The sequence below is a fragment of the Rhea pennata genome, chromosome 13 (genome assembly GCF_028389875.1).
Source record: "Rhea pennata isolate bPtePen1 chromosome 13, bPtePen1.pri, whole genome shotgun sequence".
NCBI lineage: Eukaryota > Metazoa > Chordata > Aves > Rheiformes > Rheidae > Rhea > Rhea pennata.
In genome coordinates, this window is record NC_084675.1 from 6531539 (window position 1) to 6558595 (window position 27057).

Genomic DNA, 27057 nt, shown 5'->3' on the forward strand with positions numbered 1-27057 from the left:
GAACATCAAATGTGTGCAAAGTAAACGTCCACCCTAAAATCATAACAAATTTCACACAGAATAAGTAAACAACAATGGAAACATATTGAACAGCTCACATTTTATGCAATGAATTTTGATTAATTTATAGAATGACTTGCATTAAGTCATTTTTATCCACAGCTCTCATGCAACAAGCTACTGATTCTTTTAAAATCTGGAGTTGTTAGGAAGAGCTTTTCCTTTTGTACTACTCACTATCAGAAAAAAAAGAAATTGAGAACATAAAGTCAACTTAAACGAACAGATTACTTTGATTAAAAAAAAGATCTGAGAATATATTGCTTGATATTTATAAAGTTGTAACATTCACTAAAATGTATGATTTCTAAAACAATTGTTATTTCTACTTAGAGAATAATTCGTAATACATTGTGAAGTCTACATTCACCCGCATAATTTTAAGTAGATTTAGAAACCGATTTACATCCGTAAAAAAAAGTTGGGAGATCCACTAAGAAGTATATGACAAGCAATATGACAATAATTTGGTCATTAGCAAATCTGGTACAATAACAGTTGTCTTGTCAATTATACCTCCAAGATATTATACCTCCAGTCCCTCTGGGCTGGATTTTTGCATTGTATTTACATGCTGAAAGTCTTCTTGGAGTTATATGCTTCATTTTAAAGGTCCAAAATTCTACTCTCATGTACCTGCTCTATCCAGCCGACCATTTCTACTCCTTTCCCTACACTGACTAAGATCAAGCAATGTGCAAAAATTCCAGATTTCAGAGTAATACGACCAAGAAATCAAAATGAATGATATTCAGGTCTACAGCCTAGCAGGAAAAAATGTGTTGCAACAATTTTTCTAATGCTGAAATACCGTATCACCAAATGTTCCTGTCAAGGCATGGTTTAATTACCTTGGCACCCATGCCACTTATAATCACCTGTCATTAGCAACAATGCTTGCATCTGTTTACACGTCTGTCAGAAATGCCAGCCCAGCTGAAGTCTCAGAATAAGACAACTTTTGCTAGGATTTGACCCCAGATGTGGAAAGGTCATCGTAAGGTTATCTGTCCTCAGAGTGAAATGAGTAGAGCAACAAAAAGGTACCTTATTAATTCCTTAGTTTATAACACATTTGATTATTTCTGTATGTAATTTGAATGCTCTAAGCTAACAAAGCAATACTTTTATTCTTTCAAAACTCTACTTCTTCAACCTTTTTTTAAAATTCTTTTTGGATTTGGAGAGATTTTTGTGGAACATTTTCCTGGATAAATTTTCCCTTTACCTGGAACACATTTAAATCACTTATTTATTGCTCAGCCATTTTCCTCAAAGGCAACTCTGAATCCAGAGCAAGCAACTAAATTCTAACTCGTCTTTACGGGTGGTATTACTTTTAAACGTAAGAGTGGTTCAAGCAAGCCAAGTGAACACTTCAAGAAGCTAAGAGTCCTTTGGTAGTAACATTGTGAAATTTTCAGGTTTTGCCAGACTATAAATCCAAACGTTATAAAGCATTAGCTTCAACCTATCTCTAGGAACATGCATTTTAGGCTGGCTGCTCTAGCAGCTGATGTTAATTGCCTTCTCAGAAAGTGATGCATTTTAAACCTATTTCATACTATCTCTCGTTTCAGGTTTCCTCCATACAGAGCAATCTTTCTACTAAGGCAAATACTTCTGTCCACTATGTCATCACTGTGGATGACAAAGGACATTCTGTGGATTTCCAAAGTACTAAAAGTAATTAATATATTAGTCTTAGAGGTCCATCCAGCTATTGAGTTAAGATTCATAGTGAACATCTTATGAGCAGTGGAATAGGGAAAACTAGATAATCATCTACTACACAAAAAATATGTACCAGCTCAATCCATAAATCAAGTTCTTTATCGGAGAGAAAAAAGACAGCATGCATTTTTTGTGACATGTATTTAAATTAGATCCTAGTTACTGATTATTTCTCTCATTTTTATTCATAACTAATAATACACCCAAAAGATCTTATCCTCAAATACACACTTTGGTGAAGGGCACACTCTCTACCCATTGCTTACCGTGGTATTCTTCTATAGACTATATACATCTGTTACAAAGGTATTCATACAACAGCTAAAGATGCAGTTCAAAGCTCTTAACTTTCAAATGTAAAGAACATAGTACTACAATATTTTTGCCATACTCCTTGTTCAATGCGGATTCCACAAATGTGAGGGCTCGCTCCTCCTCATTGTTATATATACTATCTAGCAATTTCATCAGGAAATTCCAAAGTGCTATATGAAGTGGAATAAATAGTTTAAGCTACATGCAAAAGCCTCATTTAGAGATGTGGAGTTCTATACCTCAAGTCATTTAATGCAAGAGGACAGGGCAAGACAGGACAAATTCCAAATGATATCCTGGCGAACTCCGCTTAGTAGACGAAATCATTAGGTATCAATTCAGTATACATGTAAGAAAATCAGGTGTGTGCACGCATACACACTTTGGCTGGGATGGTGGAAAAATAAATTAGCATAGTAAAATGAAGTGAAAGAACCTATCACAATACTTCTCATAAACCTATGAATAAGATTCCTGGAAGCAAAATACGTTTATTTGCAATGTTTTGGGGCTAGGCAACTAGAGCACTTATTGTTACCTATTCTAGCTATTTGGCAAATAACTCTAGAACAAGTACACATGTAAATTATAGAATCAATTTTATACTGAGTCCTGCAAATCTTAACTGCTGCAATACTTGCTCTTGTAAACACAGTAAATTAGCTGTGTGTTTATTTAAAAGTGTTCTGAAGGATCCAACTCTCAATCCACGCCAGTACTCTAACAGCAATGCCCCACACAGAATAGATATGCACCCGCCCTCTCCTTTATGTGGGCATGCACAACAGCATCACGAGTATCACCGCATTCTGGCTAATATTTGGAGGGCTTGAGGTAGCTTATGCTCTATTTCTAGCAAGTTAAAGGACCTTCAAACAAGCTCTTCAGTTGGCAAATTAAGGGAGTTTACTGCACAAGTATTTTTACATCTTTATAATATCAATATATTGAAAATAAAAGCTTGCAGATGTTACAGAAACATGCAGCTACAGTGAGTATTACAATTTAAATGCACTTTCTATCCTTGTAAGACAGATGAAACAAAGCCAAGAACTCACTGGCTTTACATTCTAGTGAAATCCAAACTGCTCTGAATGACTATAAGTGGTTACTGTTTGTCTTGGCTCCTACCTATATCAGATTCAGACTGAAGAATCTCAGTGAAGAAATTATATGGGATAAAATGGATATTTCTAAATTACAAGACTGCAATTCCAGTGGCTCAGTATATCAGTTTTCTGTTTCATCTAAGCCTGCTGTAGAGAAAATTGTGGGATCTGACAACAAAGGATTGAAAACATTTACTTTCATGAGCCAAAGGCTTCTTGCTTTGATAATATTGCAGATAAAAAAAAAAAAAAAAAAAAAAAAAACAGATCAAGATCAGTTACATTCTGTTAATGACTCAAATGGGCGTAGGTTACCAACAGAGCGAGGATTCATTTTAAAGTGCACTCAATTTAAAACGTACACAACTGAAGTTAGATTAATCTAATTCTGAACTTTAATCCTAAAATTAAAGCGTTTTTCAAGTAATTTTTAGATTTGTAACATTAAAAATTAAGAGGAAGCAAGCACTGCCACCATGTCTTCAGTTTAATGTGGAGGCACGACTAAGGAAAGCCAGCCCAGAAGCGGTACTCTTTGCTTACTCCGTTTTGTTCATCTGATGTTAGGAGCACAAACACGGCCTGGCTATCTGGCCATGAAGACGTGTTAGCAGCCAGCACCCCCCCGTCCGCGGCGGCAGTGGAACACAGCACCTGGGGGAGTAGCACTGACTAGTAGAGCCAGCTTTTATTTCACTTACTTTATGAGTCAACCAGCACAACCACATTAACAAGGAGAAAGACATCATCTGTCATGCGCAGGATGCACACGAGAGTGAAAACTCCTTCCTCAGGATTTGTAGCAAAGCCACAACTGAGATCTAGATAAGGAATATCATAATCATAACTTCAGCTGTACATAACACTCACAACACTATTAGCAGTGATATGCGGCGTCCTACCGGTAATGCACAGTTTGCTTGATGGGGGGTTTGCATGCAAGAAAACCAAAGATCAGTCAGAGGTGTGTCAGAGAGCAGGGCGATCAGGCGCCCAGGATGCATGCTTCCGCATGGCAATCCAAGCAAGTCAGGACAGCCAGCCACCAAGGTAACCGTCACTGCTACCCTTACCCATCAGCAACATAGCAGGATTTCCTGAGAATCACAGGAAAGATAAATATTCACAGATTATTCAGCAATTCATAGACTGAGAATCTCTGTGGACAGTCTACACAAGATAAGAAAGAGAAGCATCATTCTCTTGCTTAATTTGAACTATAAATTCTATATATTATGGACTATGCCATATTCTGCTAATGTTCCCACAGTCAGCATGTGATGGATAGCTTAAAACACATCATTACTCGTATATTCAAGATTACCAGTTCTGTTATATCTTCTCAATGTATGACAAAACAGACTAGAAAAGAGATGCATTAATACAATGTAACACTTAAAGATGCAAGAATTGGGTTGGGGCTGTGTACACAGGGACAGAGAACGGAAGATTCCTGAAAATACGGAAAAAATCTAAAGAAAGTGATATATTTCCTCTTAGAATGAATAACAACTTGTTGAGTAACATTTCAAGTATTACCACCATTGTGTCATGTCAATTAATCTAAACATTTTCTATACCTATTTCAAACAACGCAGTAGCCAATAATTGTAATTTCTGTTTTAAAACATTATACAAATAGGTAAGGAGATGCAGTCTGTTTTCAGGTCTCTATTTACATGCTATTTCTGAGGCCTGATGTAACATTCTTTTTTATTGCCCAATCAAGAAGGATTTTCTTTTTCCTCTTTGAAATTTAGAAATACGCTAACATTCAAAATAAACATATATAAGCAACTACATTAGTGTACAATGCCGCTCCACATCAAAAACTAAATGTCAATGCAAAAGACAGGTTGTTGCCCCCGATGTCATTAAATATGATTAGCATACATAGGTTTTCCATGACAACAACAAAAAAGACTTCTATATGGTGAAAAAAGAAAAAAAAAACACTAACTTTTAACAGATATTACTAGTTTACGAAATTATTAATTAAAAAAAAATAGTAGTTGCTGGAGCTTTTCCGCTGTATTTCTGTACCTGACTATCCTAAGCCTACAAAAACAGAGTCAAGTTCCAAAAGCCATGTGTGTGTGCATCTGTTTATGAATATGCATGTATATTAATATGTATATATGAATATACACACACACACACATATATTTGCTGTTATGAAGCACATTCAGAAGCTTTTCTTTAGTAGTTTCAAATAAATGAAAGTTGAGACAATTAATCATAGGTCTATAAAAGCTAATGCTCTGAGAAAAATAGGAAATATTAAAAAATGTAAGAAAAAAGTTAGTATCATAACTGTCTATAGTGCTGTCCACTTCCTTCAAACATCGCAACAATGTCTGAGCCCCTGTTACGAACTCAGTTCTTAAGCATGTGAATTCGTTGTGTATTACCCCGTCAGGCAGCACACGATCCTGCGTAGCAGTCACTGCAGACCAAAAAGGTTGGCTACTACTAGCAGGTCTCGTGCCAGACGTGGTTTACTTCCATTTACATAAAACTAGTGTTTTCTCCTTTCTCTCTATGATTCAGCAGCAATTAAAGATGAGGTGTTACGTAAGAACCACTCGATTTTTTCAAGCCATAATTTAAGGTGATATATACCTATCTAATCCTCAAGGACGCTTCTTCCCATAAGAGGTATTCAACCTCATAGAAAAAAAAAATCCTAGTCTGTATTTACTTGTAAAAGCTCATTACTTTCACTCTTTTCACTCTCCTATAATTGAAATAATTACTACAAAGTTCACAGATATCATAACACAAGATTTCATTGAGAACGATCTGTTACTTTAGTTTTCCACCTTCCAGCAGAGGTGGTAATAGTGGTTATACATTACTCTAAAAGGCGTTTTTAATAATTATATCAATACACAGTGTTGAAGTACTAAACCCCTAGAGTTGCAGCTTGCTAAGGATGCTCCGTATTAGAAGAGATGGATGACTCCATGAAAGACAAGTTTGCACATCCACAGTAAACATATTACCACTGGACTTAAAGCTTTCCGTTTCCATCACTAGGTTTCACTACCATAAATGAGATATGTATAGTACGGGAAAGAAGACACAGCTGTTTGTTTCTGTACAGAAGTACATAGGTGCACTGCACCTGAGTCTGCAAATATTTATTAAGCCCTTAGCAGTGAGGGTGTGATGCTCCAAACACCTACTGCAGAAAGCCATTATCTAGGGATAATTAACTATGTCAGGACACCGAGGTCCTAGCATGAGGTCCTCGTAATTCCCCATGAAGGCAAAGCCACTACAACATTATTATAATGTATTACTAATATTTAACAACAGGATCATAGCATTTGTGTTTTAATAATGGAGGCTGAACACCATAACACAGTTTAAATTATTATTAGTTTCTGATGGTGCAGTTTAAGCAGTGCTTAACAAATTCTCAGCTTTTTTTATTGCTGAGCAATGTGATATGCCAACAAAGACAACATATAATTAGAAAATGGTGTTATTTGTAAACAACTTATTCACATCCTTGCATGTTTCATTATTATTAACACATTTTTGTGCCATTTTCCAGCAGAAGATTAAACTAATGAGAAGAAAAAAAAAAAGTAACTCACAAAACATTCCTTTTTACTTGACCAAAATAATTCAAATGAACTTTGGAAGCCCTTATATTTTTTAAAACATTTTTAGAAACAGCTAGTAAAAAAATATTTTAATCATTCAATAAAAAGGCTTTTTGACACATGAAGACAAAAGCTTCAGGCCATTTATTAAGAAGACGTCCTACTGTGTCGGGCTTTGTTTTATCTCATAATTAAAATCACACCTGAGCTGAGCCATCTGTGAGAATGTATTAAGTTTCTTACAAAACACAAAAATTCTTTCATTTTTTTTTCAAATAAACGACAATAAATCTTGTAGTTATTTTTGTGTGACACAGAAAAATAATATGCTTAAATAAAGGTCAGACTTTGACCAAAAAAGTGTGCAGATACCAAAAAAAAAAAAATATTCTTTTTCAGCATTCAATCAATTGCACCTCATAGTAATTAATGGTTTTTTTTAAAATGTACATTTAACTTTTCTTGATGTTTGGCAGTATGTAGTTTACTTATTTTCTTTTGTAAGATAAAAATAAAAATTAGCAAAAGTTGAAGGAAAAAGGATTTTCAAATTAATATATCAATTGGAAATAAGTGCAGAAAAGGTCAGTCAGCACTTTTCAAGATCAGCAACTACGTCAGTATGCTAACCTATGTTTTAAGTTCTTGTGAGAAAAGAAAAAGTTCTGCTTCGTAAAGAAAGATACACATTATAAAATGTTCAAGTTTTTTAATACGTTCTGAAGAGAGCTTTTCTTCGGTAAAAGGACATTACGGACGGGCAGAGAGAGAGAGAGAGAAATCTCTAAACACAGCCCAAACTTACCAAAGCAAGTGCACGTCTCTTCAATCAAGTACTTCTGCGTTCACGGTTAAACCGAAGGACTAACAAGGTGACTTAAATGAACGTTAAAAGTTAGACATATGGTCAAAGTGGTTTGTCTGAACACGCGGAACTTTAAACACAAGTGATTCAAGTTACTTCACTGCAAGCTATATTCCTTCAAAAACTATTTACGTTCTTGATACTATCATCATTTAAGATTTCTGCGGGGCTGGGAACCAAATACACATAAAGCTTTTGTTTCTTGATCATGTAACTTTAATTGCACTAATCTGCACAGATTTTTGGCAGTCTGAGCAATCCTACTCAAGATAGCTTTAAACTTCCCACTCCAGGCTAACTATAAAATGGTTACTTCAACATATTTGATTGGAGGTGCCCCAAATTGGAGCCGGAGAACACAGAGAACTGAGTAACAAAAGAGCAAGGTATGGGAATATTACAAAATAATTTATTTCACTGCAAAATATACTACAAGAGAAGACAATAGGAGAGATAAGCAATACCCCTGACTTGTTTTTGTGGGTGAACTGAATAAGCAAATGTTGAACTTCATGCAGAACTTCACAGGATTTAACATGCACAGAGGTCCTTTCATGTTACTGGAACTTTTAATTAATCTATTATCGAGCAAAAAACTTGAAAGTTATTTTTTCTATTAAGACAATCCACATAAAAATTATGATTCCTTTTCTCTATAAATATTGAAGTATCCAGCTTCAACTTTGATCTGTGCAAACCATCACTTTAATTTCAGTTCTTTTGATATTTGCATATATTTGTACTACAAAATGATTTTTATTCTTATAAATTGGATTGATAGTGCATGTGCAATCAGCAAATACATTTCATCCTAGCTTGTGCTTCTGTAATTACTTCTTTCACAACAAAAAGTCTGAAATCTCTGCATGTCATGCATAAAACTCTATAACCATAAGCAAAACTGTTTTTTTCCAAATGTGATTTAGACTCTAATGAATAGCTAATACTAAGACAATTTTGGAAATTTATTTTCTTCTTGGATTGATAATATAAAAGAGCATATGGAATAACGTTAAGCAAGAAATAGTAACTTTTTTTAAAAAATGCTTTTTTAAATGCATCTGTGACAATTGGTTGGTCTGGATCCAACTCTTAAGTTGTCCTCTCTCTCATTATTTTAATGCATTTTAATGCTACTTTAATGCATCTTCCCAAACAAACAACAAGTTCACAATACCACAGAGTTCAATTGCTTTCCAAATGAAGTTTTCCCTACTGAAGCTGGCCACAAGCCAGGAAACAAAGGCACTTTATTCTGGGAAAGGTTTTCTTACTCAATTGCACAAAAAATATTATATTTAAAAGAGAATTATTTAGCTGATGCCAAATTACAGTCAGAAAAGCCTTTTCAATCAGATGCATTTTTCTGCAAAATCATCACAACAGAAGTCTGACACTGCATCATAAAAATATGTGAAGGAGATTTGCTAAAACCTGTGCCTTGATCCTGTTCTCATTTACACTAAATTAAATCAAGAGCAACTCCCTTAAACTCAGTGATGTTGCAATGGTGTAAAGCAAAACTGAGATGATGATTATGGTAAAAAGGCCACTTTCACACATTATTAAGCAAAAACCAGTAAAAGGTACATTTTTATATATTCAGCAATCTTATCACCCCTTCAGAAACCAGTATGGGACATGAAAAAAGTCTCAGACTACTTCCCCGTCCCCAGCCACCTCAGCCTACGCATACTCATCAAAGACGTAGTGATAACTACACTATAGCAATTGCAGACTTTCCAGACGCTTCCCAGTTACGAGGCAGGGAGGGATTGCGTGCTTGGCAATACTGATAGATAATCTTTGTGCAGTCATTGACATCCTAAAGGGTTAGAGATAATGATGTAGATGACTAGGTGAAGCAAGAGCCCATTTAATGGTGTATGCTAGACAAAGTTATCCTTTTTCCTCTGCCTCTCCTGTGGGAGGCAAGGAAAGGAGGAAACAAGAAAGGCCTCTGCTTCTGAAGAGCAGTGCCTCTGGGACTGCTCTTGAGGTGATCTAGTTTTTGCACCTCACTTTGCCCAAGGCTGTGCCTAATGCACAACTTGTTTCTGAATAAGCTAAAGAGACAGGAATACAGTATTCTGGTCAGTTGAAACACAGGAGTTTCTTCTCTGAAGACACTGAAACACATATAGTTGCCTCTGGGAAAAGAATGGATCTCTAAAAGACATCGCAGGGTGCGCTTCCTCTAAATTCCTAGGGAAAAGCAATAACGAACGTACATCAGCACTGTATGAACATGCACTCTCCAACCAGCCTTCCCCCCATTTCGCAAGAGTCACCAAAGTCGTCGTTATTTTGAAAAATTTGCCTCAGTGTACAATGAATGATCGAAAATAATTAAGACTGAATGAAGACTGTCAAAGCAAATGAACAATATACGGTTTGATGCACTATCCTTGCTGGTTTTCGTTACCACGTTTGTTCATTTTCTCCTTAATTCAATTCACAGCATTTACTCAGTTACAATGGGTCTGCCCATTCACGCCTGCACAGTGGTTGTCTATGGAACCAGCAAAGTGTCAGCTTTCAGTATTGCTCCTCCTCTGCACTCCCGGCTGTAAATGAGGTTAGGAAACAACACTGTAAACACAGAATTGCTTTTGAAAGTTAAGATAGTAGAGAAAAAAGATCTCTTGGAAAATCTGATTTGTCCTTAGATTTCCTTCTTAAAGGAACTCCCAAAGCTTGACGGTATTTACAGCTAATAAAATACAAAATACAAAAGGAAGAGACATTAGCAGAATAGGGCATTATATGTTGTGGTAATCTTGCATTATTACCATAAATAGTAGAATAATGCATTGCAGTAATAATAAAAGTTTACTCAAAAAAATACAAATAGCACTGAATGTTGAGCTGATTGTTTTGAGCAGTTTTAACACAGTGTTTGTAATTCTTTCAGCAAAAACAGGACACACAAACAGACATCATAAATAATTCCAATATTAAATCTTGCTAATTTATTCAATATGAAACTCTAACACAAATTACTTAGCAGTGAAATTGCTCCTCTTCAAATTGTGTACGTGAAATGTAAGAGAACAGATGTGCTCCTCCAAAACCAAGCCATTGCTACAATTAAACCCACCGTCATTTTATGAACCAGCAAGCTATTTCCTGTGCGTCTACGGTGCTAATCATCTCTTCTCCGCTACCACAGCCCAACGTAACAGTGAGTTATTTATAGAGTTATCTATCTTGCACTTTGCAGATGATGCCTAACATTATGACAACAGTGAAAAGGTCTCCGTACCTGCCTACCTAAAACAAGTTTCTGTAAAGTAATGAATAGAGACAGCTTGGGGACTATCCACCTGCACTGCCTGCCTTTTACTGCCTGCACAGCGAAACCACGAGGGACTGGCAGAAGGTACTTGTCTGACAGGGCCAGGACAGCCTTTCTCCGCAGTGACAGCCTGGGCCTAGCCTCTTAAACCTGACCCACCATAATTCCTTCACAAGGCAGCAGCGAGGCAGCTGACAGTAGCAGCTGCACCTCCTAAGCGAGATGGATGGAATTTTCATAACTAGTTCCCCAAGTTACATTTTACCTTCAAGATAATTTATGAGCTGCTGTGGAGCCTTGAAGAGACAATATGCTTGCCATAAAATTAACTGTAACAGTCTTGTAGGTTATAATTAACACTGGGAGGGTAGCACCAACTGGATGAAACACATGGCATAATTGATGGTGAAACTGGAAATTAAGGAAGCTAACAATATCATTACTGTGCACATCACTTCAGTGAAACCTATGCTTTCCAGGGGTTAATTACAATCCCCTTCTAATGTACACATTCTGACGGGGAGCGGATGAGTGTCACAGCTAGGAGGCGGCAGGTTTGCTGGCAAGGCCACTTTGCACCTGAACTGATGTATATATTGTTTTTTGCCTGGAAGAGATATACATGTCAGCAGCAGCAGCAGCACCTGAACATCTGGCGACAGGCACATGGTAGCTTAGAGAGAGATGATTGCTCAAGCCTCATAGAATATCTCATTTTCTCTGTAGCCAACATACTTAATAGCAAAGAAGAAATCCTCCTCTGTGAGATTTCACTTAATGGCATATAGCAATAATTTAAATGACTTGAGCAAAGAAAAGCATTTTAACTTCATATTATCATAACAGGTATGAATTGAGATTTTTTTCACGAATGTATTATCATCTTGATTACTGCACTTGTCTTTAGAAACAGGCATAGCAAACTTTTTAGTATCTTACCTGTCAAGGGAATACCAAACTGAAGCAGCAATGCCAGTGAACTAGTCAATCAGAAACAACATTACAAACTGCTGCCATCTTTGGAAAGACAACAGGTCATTCCTCTACCTAAGACTACTCTCTAACTAAGACTTCAGGAATCATTAATGCAACATACTTGTCTGAATCTCTCTCAAATTATCTTATTGAAGGGTTTTTTTGTTTTTGTTTTTTTTTTGCCCCTGGACAAGATATGAGAAAATGTGTAGATAAATGATGCAACAGTGTCACCTACAGGCAAGCAAAACAGTTAAAGAGAAAAAAAAACCTCTTTCAACCTCTTCCCTTTCAAATTCCCTTCTTCCTCTCCACTTCGTCTCCTGACATCCTCATTTAGGGTTTATCTGTATCTCCAAATACACATGGAAGGGCAGATACTTAAACCACTTTTTGGATGCTCTAACACAAAATAGCTAGACCATATATGCGGTAAATTATATATTATGATCAACATGCTGCACAAATATTGAGTCATCTAGTCTGAAGTGGATACATTGATCATCTTACATTGCCTGAGCACTTCTTGAAATCTACCTTTAGTGACCAAGCATTGAACTAATTAAATACAGTCTCATTATTAGACAGGCTGTTGCTAAAATTGAATTAAAATACTGTTTAGAACTCAATAAGCAGGGAGGAAAAAACCCTTTATCTAGCATAGATCAAAATCAATAACTACATTAGTAAACCAAACTGAGCAGACACTGCAAAGTAATGCTTACTTACACCAATTTTAGAAGCAAACTCTTCTCTGAAATTATCTGACTATTCTGGAGAAAACAAAACGAAGAAAATGTTAACGTGCTCAGAAACAACTGGCAAAAATTTTAAGATCACGGTCTATTAAACTTTTACATTTTTGTCTCCTTTTTAAAGGATCACCATTTGGGGCTAAATCCAGCTCCACCAAATCTGCAGGCACAGCTGATGGAAACATTCAGCTTACCCTTGTAAAGAGACGGGTACACCCTCTTATTAGCAGCTCTTAAAATTCTCAGAACTCTCCTCCTTTGCCTGCAGAACAAGCCCTCTCTCTCTCTTGCTAGTCTTACCACCTTCCACTTTAATTCTTAATAAATAGCCTTTCCACAACTTCCTCCACAAATCCTGGTTTTTGAGAGCTTCTGTTTCTCAGTAAACCTTTTTGATACATCTCATATTATCTTTTTATGTGTTACTGTTATTTCTCCAGTGTTGAATGATATCACTAATGTTCACAGATGTTACTTTAATATGCTTCTTACCTATGAACACTGTCTGCTGCATCACCAAAACAGGCCAGATATTCTCAAGGACACTGCACTATGGAAATATAAACAAACTGTAAATGCAGGTATTGTATACATCTCAAAGTCTTCTTTTTAGCCAAGCTACTCAAAGTTCTCAGTAAATTATAGTAGGATTTTCTTCTGCTACCATTATATATCTTTTAATACTGTTTCCATTTAGGGTAACTTACTAAAATAAGACCAGAAAAATGAAAACAATGCATATAACAGCTCCCCAAGCAGAAGAAATACAAACTTCCTTTGATATCTCTTCCGAATATCATAGTTTATATTTCAAGAATTGAACAGCAATATGATACATTCAGAACTGAAAATTTAGACAAAATAAATGACACAAACAACACAACCAAATTAAACTGCTAAAAGGCCATAAAGATCTCTTTAGTAGTCTAAATAGACAAGAAATACTAGTTGTGTTTTCCAGATTGTCTTAGTTTCTCTGACTAGTTGGTACATCTCCATCTCAACCCTTGGCCTGCCAATGGATTGCACCTCTCTCTTGTCCAATGCTGTTGACATTGCCCACTAATTGACCATGGCTTTCTCCCATCAGTATGGGATATCTATGTATATGTCTTATAACTTCTTGTACAAGCAAAACGTAGAAAAATGCAACAGACTGACATCCTCTTTTTGCCTACTGTCACCCTTGATATTCACTGGCTTATCACTGCTGCACAACCATGGTCTAGACTGCATAGAGCATTGACAGCATCTTGCTCAGTTTCTACATCCATTTAATTTTTGGCTGCTCTGAGAATGCCAGCAAGGGTACCAATTAGTGTCAGCTGTAACAGTTGCTTTATGTGATATACACACCTGCCTACTAGAATTGGAGAACCAATGCATTTTACATAGGCCATCAAACACAGATATCCAATGGGAATAATATTTGGCACTATCTACCTGAACCATATTTGAACCACTGACCTGAAAACAAAAGGCTTTGTATTTCGTTAGCAATCCCTAGAGCCATCAAGTACTATATATGTGGAAAAACTTTAATAACACAAGGCTGACAGCATTTAAGACTTAAGTCATGTACTTCTGTAAGCATCTGCTCACTCATGTCTCATACAGTGACACGATAAGCATATCGTTTGCCTTGGTAAATTCTTTATGATACCCTCAATTTTTTTCTGTATTGTTTTTATATATGTATTGATATCTTCTAATTTAATTAGCTTTATCTGTCATAAAACTGAATTAAACAGTGACAGCAATGGCAGCAACAACAATAACGTTCTGTTTGGATAAGACACCTATTATTTTATAGTAGAGAGAATTTTGTCTTTAGACTGATATAATTCTTAATGTCTACTTTTAGACAAAGTTTTAACTCATACTCAATTCATGTGTAGGTTTTATGGAGATATTATGTACCATGACAGTAAGAATATTTTGCTGAAGGGGAAGGAAAGTAGAGATTGATATTGCTGAAGAAAGAAACCTTAGTGGATAAAGCAAAATAAATCTATGATGATTTTTCATTCTCTGGACCAGTCACGCTTTATTCCTAATTCATAACACCAGGTTTTTAGCTAAAGCAGGCAGCTCCAGAGCAGTGTTCAACACACTTTTCTCCCTGCTTTATTCTCTTCTCCCCTGCCTCTGGCAGATACCATTCTCTCTTACAGGAATAATGACAGCTGATGCTAATGCTACTTTGTGGTTCAACCGCCTGATGATGTGGCTAACACTGTCTCCATAGATTATAAATTTGTCACCTCTGTGATATACTCAATCTCCAGCATCCTGCAGTCTGGAAGCCCAATAGTCTCTGTTCCCAGCATTCAGATCTCCAGCGGTAGTGAGCAAATCGTTGTCAAACCACTGGAAAAACAACACTAACGATGTTTCTTGTACAGCAATCAGAAAAGCTTACATAAATAAGGAAATGTCACCCATGCCGACTTTAAAGGCCTGTCCAGGAAAAATAAATCCAAACCTCTAGCAAATTTAACCAATTAGTTAAAAAAAAAAAAAAAAAATCAAATGCACTCTATCAAACTAGGAAAATTCTTTATTGTCTTATGCTTTGGAAACTTTAAGTGTATGATAAAAAAGGGCTAAATTTATGTCACTTGTCAACTTTTGAAAGTGTCACAGAATCAGCTTTTGAAAAACTCCTCGAGCCTACCATGACAGAAAGTATGAAATCAAAGAAGGGAAATGTAAAAATATATGTATATTTTTTCAGTAGTTATCCAGATATGGAATGATTTAACTGTTTACGGTTTTCAAAAGTAAAACACTAAAACTAAAATAAAATGAAAAAGTAGCCCTCAGAGTAAACAGTCCCTGTAAAGTGGATTAACGAACAAATTTGACGCACACAAAAGCCACACACAGAGCTGAAGTTCTGTGACTTTTATGAGACGCCTCTACAACACTATTAGTTTTAAGCCCTTGTAACAGATAAGGTTTTTTTGCGCACCACAAGGTAAGAAATTGTAAGAATAAGCTAAGAATATTCTGCGAATATCAACATCTTTCAGACTTAAAGTCTTTCCAGTGAGTAAAGGGTCAAGACAGTTTTAAAGCAGGCACTGAATTAAACAGTATTTCCACTGTTTTGTAGAGTACCTGTATGTACTGATCCCAAGCTCGGCTGCTTCAGAGACTCCTCAATACAAGAAACACAGGTGAAAGAGGCACAACACAGGAAGGGTCACAAGAAGCAAAAGCAGCCAGGTAATAACCAACTGGAGAACAGTCACAGCACAGGTTAAGTGAGGCAGCTGACATCTAAGCATAACTACAGCAGAAGACCTGACAGCTTCACTGAAGTCTCAGAGTTTTCTACATCGATTCAGAAGTCGCAAGGTTGTTTTTTTTCCACTCTGCTTGAAAGAATTCTCCCAATTTGCATGGAATATTCAGTGACAACATCTATGTTGCCATGTACATTTACTTTCTGAAAAACTGTTTTAGGCTCCATAATGGATACTTAATAGCTTCATTTTGTTTTACGCAAGATATGAATATCAAGAAATCCCAAACAAATAGTCTGGATTTTTTTTTTGCTATCATTTCCAAAACAGTAAATCCAAACTTGTTTTTGTTCGAAGCACACAGTGTCCAGAGAGAATGACTTACAAAAGATCCCACAGGCAATCAACTGGGTATACCAATTACCGATTTTAAAAACATGGATGCTGGATTCCTCAGTAAGAAAAAAAAAAAAAAAAAAAAAAAAAAGTCCTTCTAATGTTACATAAAAACAACCAAAAAAAATTTAAGCAACCTAAATACTCCCCGCCGCATTATCCACCAGATGTTGCTTGATACCCATGATTTGTCTGTCTAATCTTAGGAACCGGTATACCTCCTATTACAGCAGCTTCTGAAGAGTTCACAATTTTTCACTTTTTTCCCCTTGACAGTCTTGTGATGTAAAGAACTATTATCCTGGTCTCACAAATGAGAACAGTCAGAGATAAAACCAGTTACATTTTAAAGAAATTCAGATATCTTAATATGTAGAGAGACACCTGCTAAGAGTATAGAGGGAAAAAAGCATTTGTTAGCAGTACTTGGATCAGTATTAGCATATTTCATTTAAAATCTGACATTTAGTGACCATTACAAAGATAAACAAACTCTGTGACAGAAGAAAAAAAATTACTTCCAAATTTCCTAAAGTCCATGCTAACTTTTTAACTTGTCGATCCTCTTTCTGTAATGGAAGAGTATCTCCCTTCTTTACATCAACACCATCTACTGGAGCTAAGAGGGTAAAATCTACCTCATTTACCTCTTCAATATATTAGAATTTTAGGTCTTGTGCAAGAAGGTATGGTAATATATAAAGAGAAAAGTCTAGCATTTTCTTCAAAACAAAAAAAAATATTTTGATATACTCCTGTTTGTGTCCCATTTAACATGCATGTTATTCTTCAGATTACACTCTCATATTATTTATTGTTATTTTTATAGAAGCTCTGCCATAGATGAGGACTCAGTTGTCACAGTATGCACTTACAAAAAGTAGACTACAATAAGATATTATAATTTAAAGTTGTATGCAAAATAGGCATGTAAAAATACAGATATCACTACTGAGAGGTAGGACCATCTTAACAGTAAAATGAGCCTTTCTTGCATCTGGAAAAAATACCTACCTTTACGTTTATACGTCAAAATTGTGTGGTCTAAATTACTTCTAAGAAGGGGTTGGACAAAGGCAAGTATGGTGACTAGAAAAAGCTAAAGAACTATAGCAGCAGACTGACTTTAAAACAGATGCTCATAATTTTTGTTAGAGGTTCTTTTTTGTGGGGTTAGGCAGAAATGGAAGAATATACCAACTCTAGAAGGACACAATAATCTGATCTACCAAATGTTATTGGTTGTAGTAATGGCCTCATAAAATAGATTTTCTCATTGTGATATTCCAATGAGCCACAGATTTAAGATATCGACTCTTAAAAGATACAATCAATTAACATTTTTCTGTTGTTTATCTCATAAGACTATCTCATCTCAGAAGAATTCTGTGTTTACTTTGGTTCAAATTATTTATTGAATCTCTTTTCACTACACCAACTCGCCATTGCATAATGGCTTAGAGAGAATTCCATTATAAAGATTCCAGAATTTGAGTAAGTAGAACTAAGAAAACAAAGCCATCATACATAATTTTATTTTTCCTGTCATTAGGTTTATTATTCCATTATGCGTGTCTCCAAAATTTTACACTTCCCAGTACATGACTGAATTTTCTTTAAGAGAAGTAGTGTCAGTGCAAATTTCACTCAGGGAAATAGCCTAATAGACACAAGAATCTGCCACCCAATAACAATATCTTAGACTAATGAAAAATTTGCATGAAAAAAGATTTATTTTAATAATGGATTCATTTTTTTAACTAGTAGATAATAATTTCAATGTAATTATTCATTATTCTTTAAAATCATCCATCATTGATTGCTGGATGACAAATTAGTTTGGTAGTAAATGTATTGATATGAGAAATAGAGCAAAAACAAAACAACTCTTAAAGAAAATATAATGTGATACAAATTCCACTAGGAGAAGAAATGAGAGATACAATTTTTATTGAACTATGCCATCTAATTCTGCTGTGCATTTACAGGCCATGGAAAAAAGAAAATCCGTCTTAAAATTCAAGCACTTATTTTTCTCCAAACTATCACTGCATAAAATAACATAACTTTTTTGGTTACATTTAAAGAAAGTATAATGAAAAACGTCAATAGCATCATTAGCGGGCTAAAAATATTACGATCTTTTTGAAAATGAATCAGGTGCAGATATTAAACTGTACTTTTTCATCCTTTGTCTCACTTTTCAAATGATAATTTCTTCCACAGCCACCATTAAATCTTGATCTATTCCAGCTCTCTGTATGGGTCATTGATTCTAGATGTACCATGGTTATTCTTAAACGTTTCCCTTTCGTGGAGAAAAAGAGGGCTGTCTAGAGCCAGATGGGTGACTTCACACTTCATTTATCAAACCCAATGCATTGGACTCCACCCTCTCTTTCCCACTGTTGCTGTTAAATTTCCATATAATTTGGTAACAATTTTCATTATCATACAGTGACCCTAAAAAGTCTACTCCGGTTTGCATGGTCAGTCCAAAATTCCCAGCTGTTCTCTTTGCCCCGTTTTTGCTACAGTAGAAGCTGAGGTTCCCCTTGCTTCATGGCTGAACACCAACCTTCTACAGCAGAGGTCAGGCAGGGGTCGGTTCAAAGGGCTACAGCAGCTCTTTAACAGCTATAACAACCTGTCCATCAGGCACGACCACGCAGCATAAACAAACCCGGGGCTTTAGAAACTCTGGACCACTTCTTTTAACACTTACAGAACATTCACTGAATCCTACCTGAAGCACAGGACAGCTTGAATCCCTGAAAGATCTGCTCAGATACTTAAGATACCGATAAGGTCTTTGAGTCACAACTATTTGAAAGGGCAAGCCATAACATGAAGTGCACAACCATGTGTTTTGGACTAGGGAGCTGAAATAAATAGAATTATAGCAATTTCAGTTGATTAATATGCAGAAACACTGGTACAACTTAAAGCAAACCATTCAGGGACAGACAGATAGATCCAAAAGGTCTGGACCCTTTTCTATGAGAAAGGCTGAATTTATAAAAGTTCAGTCAGTTTGTATTAGCAGTTCCCACCATTTATTATTATTGTTATTATTATTTATTTATGGTGCCAATGACACAAATGAAACCCATGAAACAACAGAACGGCTATATAGCTCCACGAAGACCTAAGTACAGAGTAAAGTTTTTGCCAGCTGCTCTCCCTTAGTTGACCTAAATTTCTTGAAGTTGTACTGTTCATAATGTGCTCTTTAATGCACAATGTAAGGTAATTAGAGTCACCTGTATTTAACTTCCAGAGGGGAAAAAAAATCTATTATCTAATCTAGCTGATCCCTGATAGCCTGTTGAAAGTAAAATACTGTAACCTATTGCCTGCCCTTTGACAAGTGCTAATTATTTCCTGTCCAAGCACATTTTTCTCATGTAATTCCAAAGTACACAATAGACTGATCTCTAAAACACGGGCAGCCCTGCTAGTACCACGGCCAACGTTTTATGACTTTCACCACGGTATGCTTGATGGCTACCACAGTCGGTGCTTCATTCCAGACATCTAGCTGAAGCTTTGATGAGGTAAAGTGAGGTGCATGGTAACAGCCTGTTTATGCAGATCATATGGATGAGACTCTCAGATAGGTCACTAGGATGGGAAACATCAAATGGAAAGAAAAAGGATTATGGATATTTAATACTCAAAGGACACTTACTTTCAGAGCTTTCAAGGCACAGTGCTCTTGAAATTTTCTTTCAGGTGTTCAGTTTTAAGGAGGCCTGCACTTTGTCTGCCCCCACGCAAGGACTTCAGCATTTTGTGCCAGAGACTAGACACTGTCTACAACTGCAGCATTGGCTCCAGCTTCTGATTAGACTGTGAATAGTAAGCAGAAGCCAGAAACACTAACAAGATTACTCTTAAACTGGTCTTTTTTGTCACGACTCCCAATGACTTAGTATATTGGGAAAATACCGTTAACCCTGAAAAGATATTCCACTCTTTACAACGGTTTAACCATCTCCTATCTTTAAAAAGCCTTCTATTCTGGTTCACAAAACGAAGCACGTGCCCCATGAAAAACCCCATGCAATTTACCCACTTTGTAATATAGCCATATCATTTGCATTATTTAGTAAGTACAGCAATGGAACATGGAAGAAAAAACACACAATAAAAAGCCCTTAAATTCCTTAAAAGGAAGACTCTAAAAGCACACGATAATCTGTAGAACATTACAGACCCATCTTCCAAAGTTATTTTCCACTCTGAGCTCTTAATTGATTAGTATACAAATGAGCATCCAATACCATTAGAAAGTAGGCTTATTAAAGGCCCTTAATTTGTAATAATAATTGGTACTATGTAGCACCATTTAATTTCTAAAGTTTCTAAATTGTTTCAACACCATTCACCATAATTATTGACAATAGCAAACCCAATCAAGTGTCCAAACAAATAGCTAAAATCGGCATCTTAAAGTCAATCTCAGAGAATCTTCAGGAACTTCACAAAGCTATATTTTAAAAATACAAAGAACTCATTTAACTGGCACAGTCAGGGCAGGTAAAAAAAAAAATCGTACTAATTAAGCACTACTATCAATTAACAAAGTCTCATTAAAAATATATATTGGCCAAGAACTGTATTTAACTGCAAGCACAGGCCATTCACTGGCTTCAAAGGGTGCTGTATGTTTGGAATAAAATTTTGATAGACTTGGATCTTTTTATTTGTGTAATCAGATATCAGAAATAAAGCACAAACTTCACATAAAATATGAGACTGTTAAACATATAAATCTATAGGTTTTAGAAGCAGATGTGAAAAAAAGGTGACATTAACTCTCTCTGCAGCTAAAGAGAGGAAAGAAGCTGTAAGAAGGACACAAGATGGCATATAGTGCAAATTCTCTCTTTTGAATACACATATATCTGAAAGAACTAGAAATAGTGATATAACTGTTGTTTATGAAATGCATTCATCTGACTACGTTCCAGTAAAATAAACTGTCAGACAAAACCATACACAACTTTTTAAAATTGTAAGCAACATTACCTGATTTTTTACCACGGTAATACATTCAATTTAAGAACACAAGTAGAATAAAATAGTCATGTGATCTGAATTCTAGCAGTAAGTAATTCATGCTGATCTCACCCAACACAATCTGTTTAACACCAGTAAGACAGCACAAGAAAATGTCAGGATGATCAGAATCGATACACGGCAGGCAAGAAGGACAAAAGCATATTGCTATGTCCATGCCAGCAAGGAGTATTGGTGATATTGTCAGCAATATAAGGAAAACCTTAGGGTTTCCAAAGTGATAACAATTTGCAAATGTGTATGCTGCCTATCAAGCTATTATCATTAGTCTGCACTATATAAGCACAGTAAGGGAGCATTCCACCCCACAAATTAACTTTGAAATCAGAAACAGAACATTTGGCTGCTCAATTCAAAGAAAAATGCTAACAGAATAGTAATTTTTTTTAAAAAAAAAAATATCAAGCTGCTTTCTTCCCCCAACCCCTGAAGTGCTATAGCAGTCTATTTGATATGCTTGTTTCTCATTTCAACATCACATTATTCTTCTGAAATTTCTTACCTTGCTGTCCATTCTTCACGTAGCTTTTGTCGTTCAGTAAGAACTAGCAAGAGGCAACCGATGGTTTCATTCCTTTGTTCTGCAGTTTTATCTTCTTTTTGAACTTCACAGAGAACTAGGTTTGTCTTAAAAGCAAAAAACATGAAAATTATAATCCCAAAATAGGAAACAATGCATAAAATTAATACAAAGCCCATAAACAAATAAGGACAGTAAATCAATGACTTTTTTTTATTACAGTTTCACTGTTGACAAATCAATACAGTAAATGATTGTCAAAATAGCCACTATATATTTGGTATTTAATCAACATACATTGCACATATGGTAAGTCTTAAAATCTCATTGCCTTAAGTAACACAACAAGCCATTGTGCATTCTAGCTCTCTTTTTCTCAATACTTTCTTTTTAAAAAATGTTTTCTTATGTCAAATATTATCAGAAGTTTTTCTCTTAATACAGCATTTGTTTGGGGAATTTTCCCCTTCCTTTTAATCCTTGCAGAGGCTAATGTAGAAAATTCCCATTTGTACACTATCTTCTGAAAGGAATTGCTAATGATGTCCCCATATGTTCTCTTTACCATGTAATAATAAACTATTTCAAGAAAATAAGCAGCTTTTTCCTTCTTGGAATCATAGAATGGTAAGGTTGGAAGGGACCTCTGGAGATCATCTAGTCCAGCTCTTAGCATAGCCTGTACGGGGACTGAACCCACGACCTTGGCATTAGCAGCACCACGCTCCAACAAACTGACCTAAACCTGCCCCCTATAAATCATAAATTACTAAAAGATACTTATGCAATGAATGGATTTAATCAGTTTTGGAGTAAGCTCTCACTTCACATCTGCAGACCAAAAGACTTTTCAGATAATGCATCAACAGGAGAACCACTGAAACTGCAGATGTGTGTCCTTCACCCACCCAGCAAGGTAACTCCAGTTCCCTTACTCCATTTTTGTCTTCTACTACTGACTCCCCCGCAGTTTCCTTCTCTTCTTTTCCCCAGCATCTCCCCATGTTTTTCATCTCTGGACTAGTAGGAAACAGCACGTATTGATGCTCATTTCTAACATGTAGGCTGACTAATGTGTACATCTGCTGACTGGATGTGCAACAGTCCAGGCACAAGAGACAACGGCAGTTTAGGCTGCAGACTCTGCTTTCAGTGGGGATAACCTATTTGCTTCTCCTTTCTTAACCAGCCACTGATTTTCACGTGATTACCTTTGATATTCTAACCTTCAGTCAGATATGCAAACAGACCAAAGTGTCTAAATGCATTGAGGGGAAGGATGACTGGACAGACTGCATGCAGAAGCTTTTTTTTTTTTTTTTTTTTTGTAAAAGAGTCTGATAATAGGTTTCTAACCCTAACAATTGTGGAAAGAAGTTTCAAAACACAAGTCAAGTATAACTAAAGCCTAATAGCTGCAACTGCTACCAGCAACATAGCCTCTCTCACGGGAATAACATGACAAAAAGGTAGAGCATATAGTTTCCTTCTTAACATCAGAGAATAGATTATGTGCTGTCCTGCCCAGATGTACACACACTAAGATTCCTCTGGGGATTCTGTGAAATAGATGGCTGCTATTACTTTTAGTTTGTGAAAACAGAAAATCTATCCTTGGTCTGACAGTTTTTTCCACTAGAAAGAATAATACTATGATGATATACTTTCTGAAGTATGTAAAATAGCAGTGTCATTGTTACCACCATGATGCTTTCAAGACAAAAGTATGAGGTCCATAGAGAGAGAAGATACTTTTATTACACCAACATCAGGTGACAAAACCCGGAAAGTACTCTTTTTTCCCCTCCCAACTGTGTCAGTTGGTCTACCAAACATTATTTCATCATCGGAAACTAATCTTCCTATCAAAAAGGAAATATTTTCGTGAAAAAAATAACCCCCTAAAATTCTACCTATAAGGATCACATTCTTGACCCTGCTCTGACATTAGAAAGCAAATAAAAAGTCAGAGAGTATTTTTAGATAAGGATTCCCCGACACAAGTTTCCCTTGCATTGACCTACAACATCTTTTCCACAAGCTCTAGTATCTGCCGATTCCAACAATCCTGATCTAAGACTCACTTCCAAGAACTGAGCAGTTCAAAGCAGAATCTTTGACAGGACTTTGAGATGAGATACCAGCATGGGAAGAAGAGATGGACATTCTTTAACAGATGAAAGTGAACATTCCCTGTCCTTTAGATTAAATATACCTATTAAGACTGAAACTTTTATATTACTGTAAGACTTCTGACACAGCACTATAGGTGAAGGTTATCTTTGTATTACAGCATGATCCGATATACTACTAGGTCACAGCACACCAACATTTCCCACCTGGAATTCTTGCATGACCTTATGAATCACAACAGGGTGGGAAATTCCTCAGAAAATGATAAAGCTAGTGATGGTGTACAAGTCTACTTCTCTCCAAGATTGTAGAAAAGTCACAGTTTCACGACACTATACACTATAAAGCTGAAAGTATAATTATTTGCAGGCAACAAAAATCAAGGTCCCTTAAATAGACAGTTTCCAAAGTATAAACTGTGGAGATCTGGCAATCCCTAAGGGATTTCCAGTTAAAGTTTGATAGACAAGGCATGTGATGAACTGTCAAACATGTCAAAAGTGGGAGAGTTATCAGTAGAAATGAGTGACCACTTCTCCCAATATTCACAATTGCATAGTAGTTTTGTATGAATTCTGAATGTCTGGCCAAATTACCTTAGTACTCCAACCTATTGTCTACCCGTACACCTGCAGCTGCATCTTAATTCTTGAAATTTAACATAACTTTTACTGGGAATCATTATATTGCTTCAGACTTCTGTTAATACCTTTCATTTAAGTGGGATGTACATAGTTCAAGTCAAACCCATAGTTTGACATGGACATCATAAATGCTTCTTTACTGAGCGCTCTGAGCACATTTGCAGCAAACTTGAGGATGAAATATTACTATTAAGCAACATACGACAACAATACACAGCAATTTGACTGATTTACTCCCTTCCTAAGGGTGCTGAGGGCAGTAAGGTTTAGATGGAATGCAAATACAGGACTTAATATGCAGCTTTGACAGAGGTATTTCTTAATAACTGGCTATTCTTGTTGTCTCAACAAAAATTCCCAAATTGTAAAAGATAAAGTAGTATTCTGGGCAAATTATTATTATAAAACATCTTCCTTTGTAAGATTTTTTTTTTCTATGTAACTTGTTTTGGGATTTATTTTTAACAGGAGTATTCAATATATACTTTGACTGATAAAGGTCAAGGGTTCAAGAAACTCGGTCAAAGATGTTATCAGCTGGGAAAGCCATTTCCTCACATCAACACTGATAACACTGGATAAAAAATCCATCAGTAACCCAGCCGATTCCACCTCTGTTCTAAAGGGCAAGAATGACCTTTTTCTGAGTATCACTATAGTTGCACATCCCATCAAAGAAAATCTAACCCTGTGTCTCAATTCTTTTAATGTTCCTTAATGACAGATAATTGCCTACAAAGGCCCCTTTTGCCCAATACTGAGTGAAGCTTTCAGATTTCTAAACTGGACTCAACACTGACTCAGTATTTTTCAACACACTTGGGACCACAGGACAGTAGAACAAACAAACAATGTAACCAGCCCCACAGCCTGTCTTATCTCATCCCCCTGTTAACAGAGGTTCTTGAGGGTGGTAATGTTTACAAATTGCCGAGACTTTCTTTCTTCTGCTTCCTGAGCTGGCAAAAACATATCCTGGACAACCTAAGTAAAGAGATTATCCAAACTGCTTATCACTAGGGGGAAGTGACTTCTTGTCTTATTGGCCAGTATGTCTCTTTGATAAATAATTTTAACCAATATAACTTAATAAATAACTTTCTGCAAATCTTCCCCATTTTTTCCTTACCAACCTATGAATGTATGTATTTAGGGCACTTCCTTTGCAAAACACCAACTGCATGGTATTATAACAAACACATACTCCATCTCTCAAAATATCCAAAGAGATATATGCAGATTAATATGCAGTAAATGATATATGCAGTAAATGACAGAACTAGATGTAGTGTTATGCTGACACAACATGTAACAGCCACCAGAGCATCTTCTTTCATTATGTAATAGAGGGAGGTAGTAAGATTTTAAGAGAGCACAATGTAGTATTTTTATTCTTCCCTCTAACAAAATAAATCAGTGACATGGCACTGAATGGAAACTGTTATAACCATGTCTTTCCATTTACCTAGGATACATTCAGTCAAGATATAAGCAGTCACATTATACCTACATTTTACTTCCTTCAATACAGACTTCTCAAGAAGGTAGACTTAAGATTAGAAACACTGTAGAGCTAGAAACACAAAGTTTAGTATTCTGTCAAACAAATTAGCCTTTCAGTCTGAACTAAAGTGGCACTTGGGACAGTTTGCCTCTTGGTCCCACTTTATTGGGTCAACAAATGAGATTATCACTCTGAGTTAAGATTTAATTTCCTCATCATTGGTTTAAATAGGATAAACTTCTGAGTCTTTACTAATCTCTTCTACTTCAACATAGCAGACTGCTCAATAATCAATAACTAATACAGGAAGGAAGAAGCAAGTTTTAAAATCTCTAAGTAGGACTTAATTTTAATGCCTTTCTGTATCTTCCTTGCTATTTTTGTGATTCTATTTTGCTATTAGTGCAAAAAGTATTCTGATGAAAGTCTGTACAGCTAGAAGCATTTCCTTTAGAGAAAAAGCACCTGAAATCTATTAAGCTGTTAATTTAACATGTCATAATTTATCCACAATAAAATAAGCTAGTAATTGATTAAAAACCACTCCTACTTTCTTCTTTACTTCTAAGATTTTTACTTAAAATATGAGTAAATGCACTCATTTTTATTGCTATGATGCAAGTAGCCAGTATGTTTTAATTTCTCACCCAACAATTTGAGCATATTAAACTCAGCTCTCTGCCTTTTGTTTATCAATCCACTATGCCAGATATCAAAGTTTCACTCAGCAACTCTCATGTTTTGGATGATATTGAAAAATGGCTCGTGTTTGTCTAAGAAAGTAAAGGGAAAAAAAGGC

The 27057-nt window shown here is 35.9% G+C and overlaps 1 protein-coding gene across 1 annotated transcript in view; it reads right to left on the reverse strand.

The window, feature by feature from the left end:
* Positions 1-27057, reverse strand: part of FTO (FTO alpha-ketoglutarate dependent dioxygenase) — a 256777-nt gene that overhangs the window by 118612 nt on the left and 111108 nt on the right. The window contains exon 8 of the mRNA XM_062586153.1: positions 21960-22084. Coding sequence (XP_062442137.1) covers positions 21960-22084 — 125 coding nt within the window. The remainder of the gene's footprint in view (positions 1-21959; positions 22085-27057) is intronic.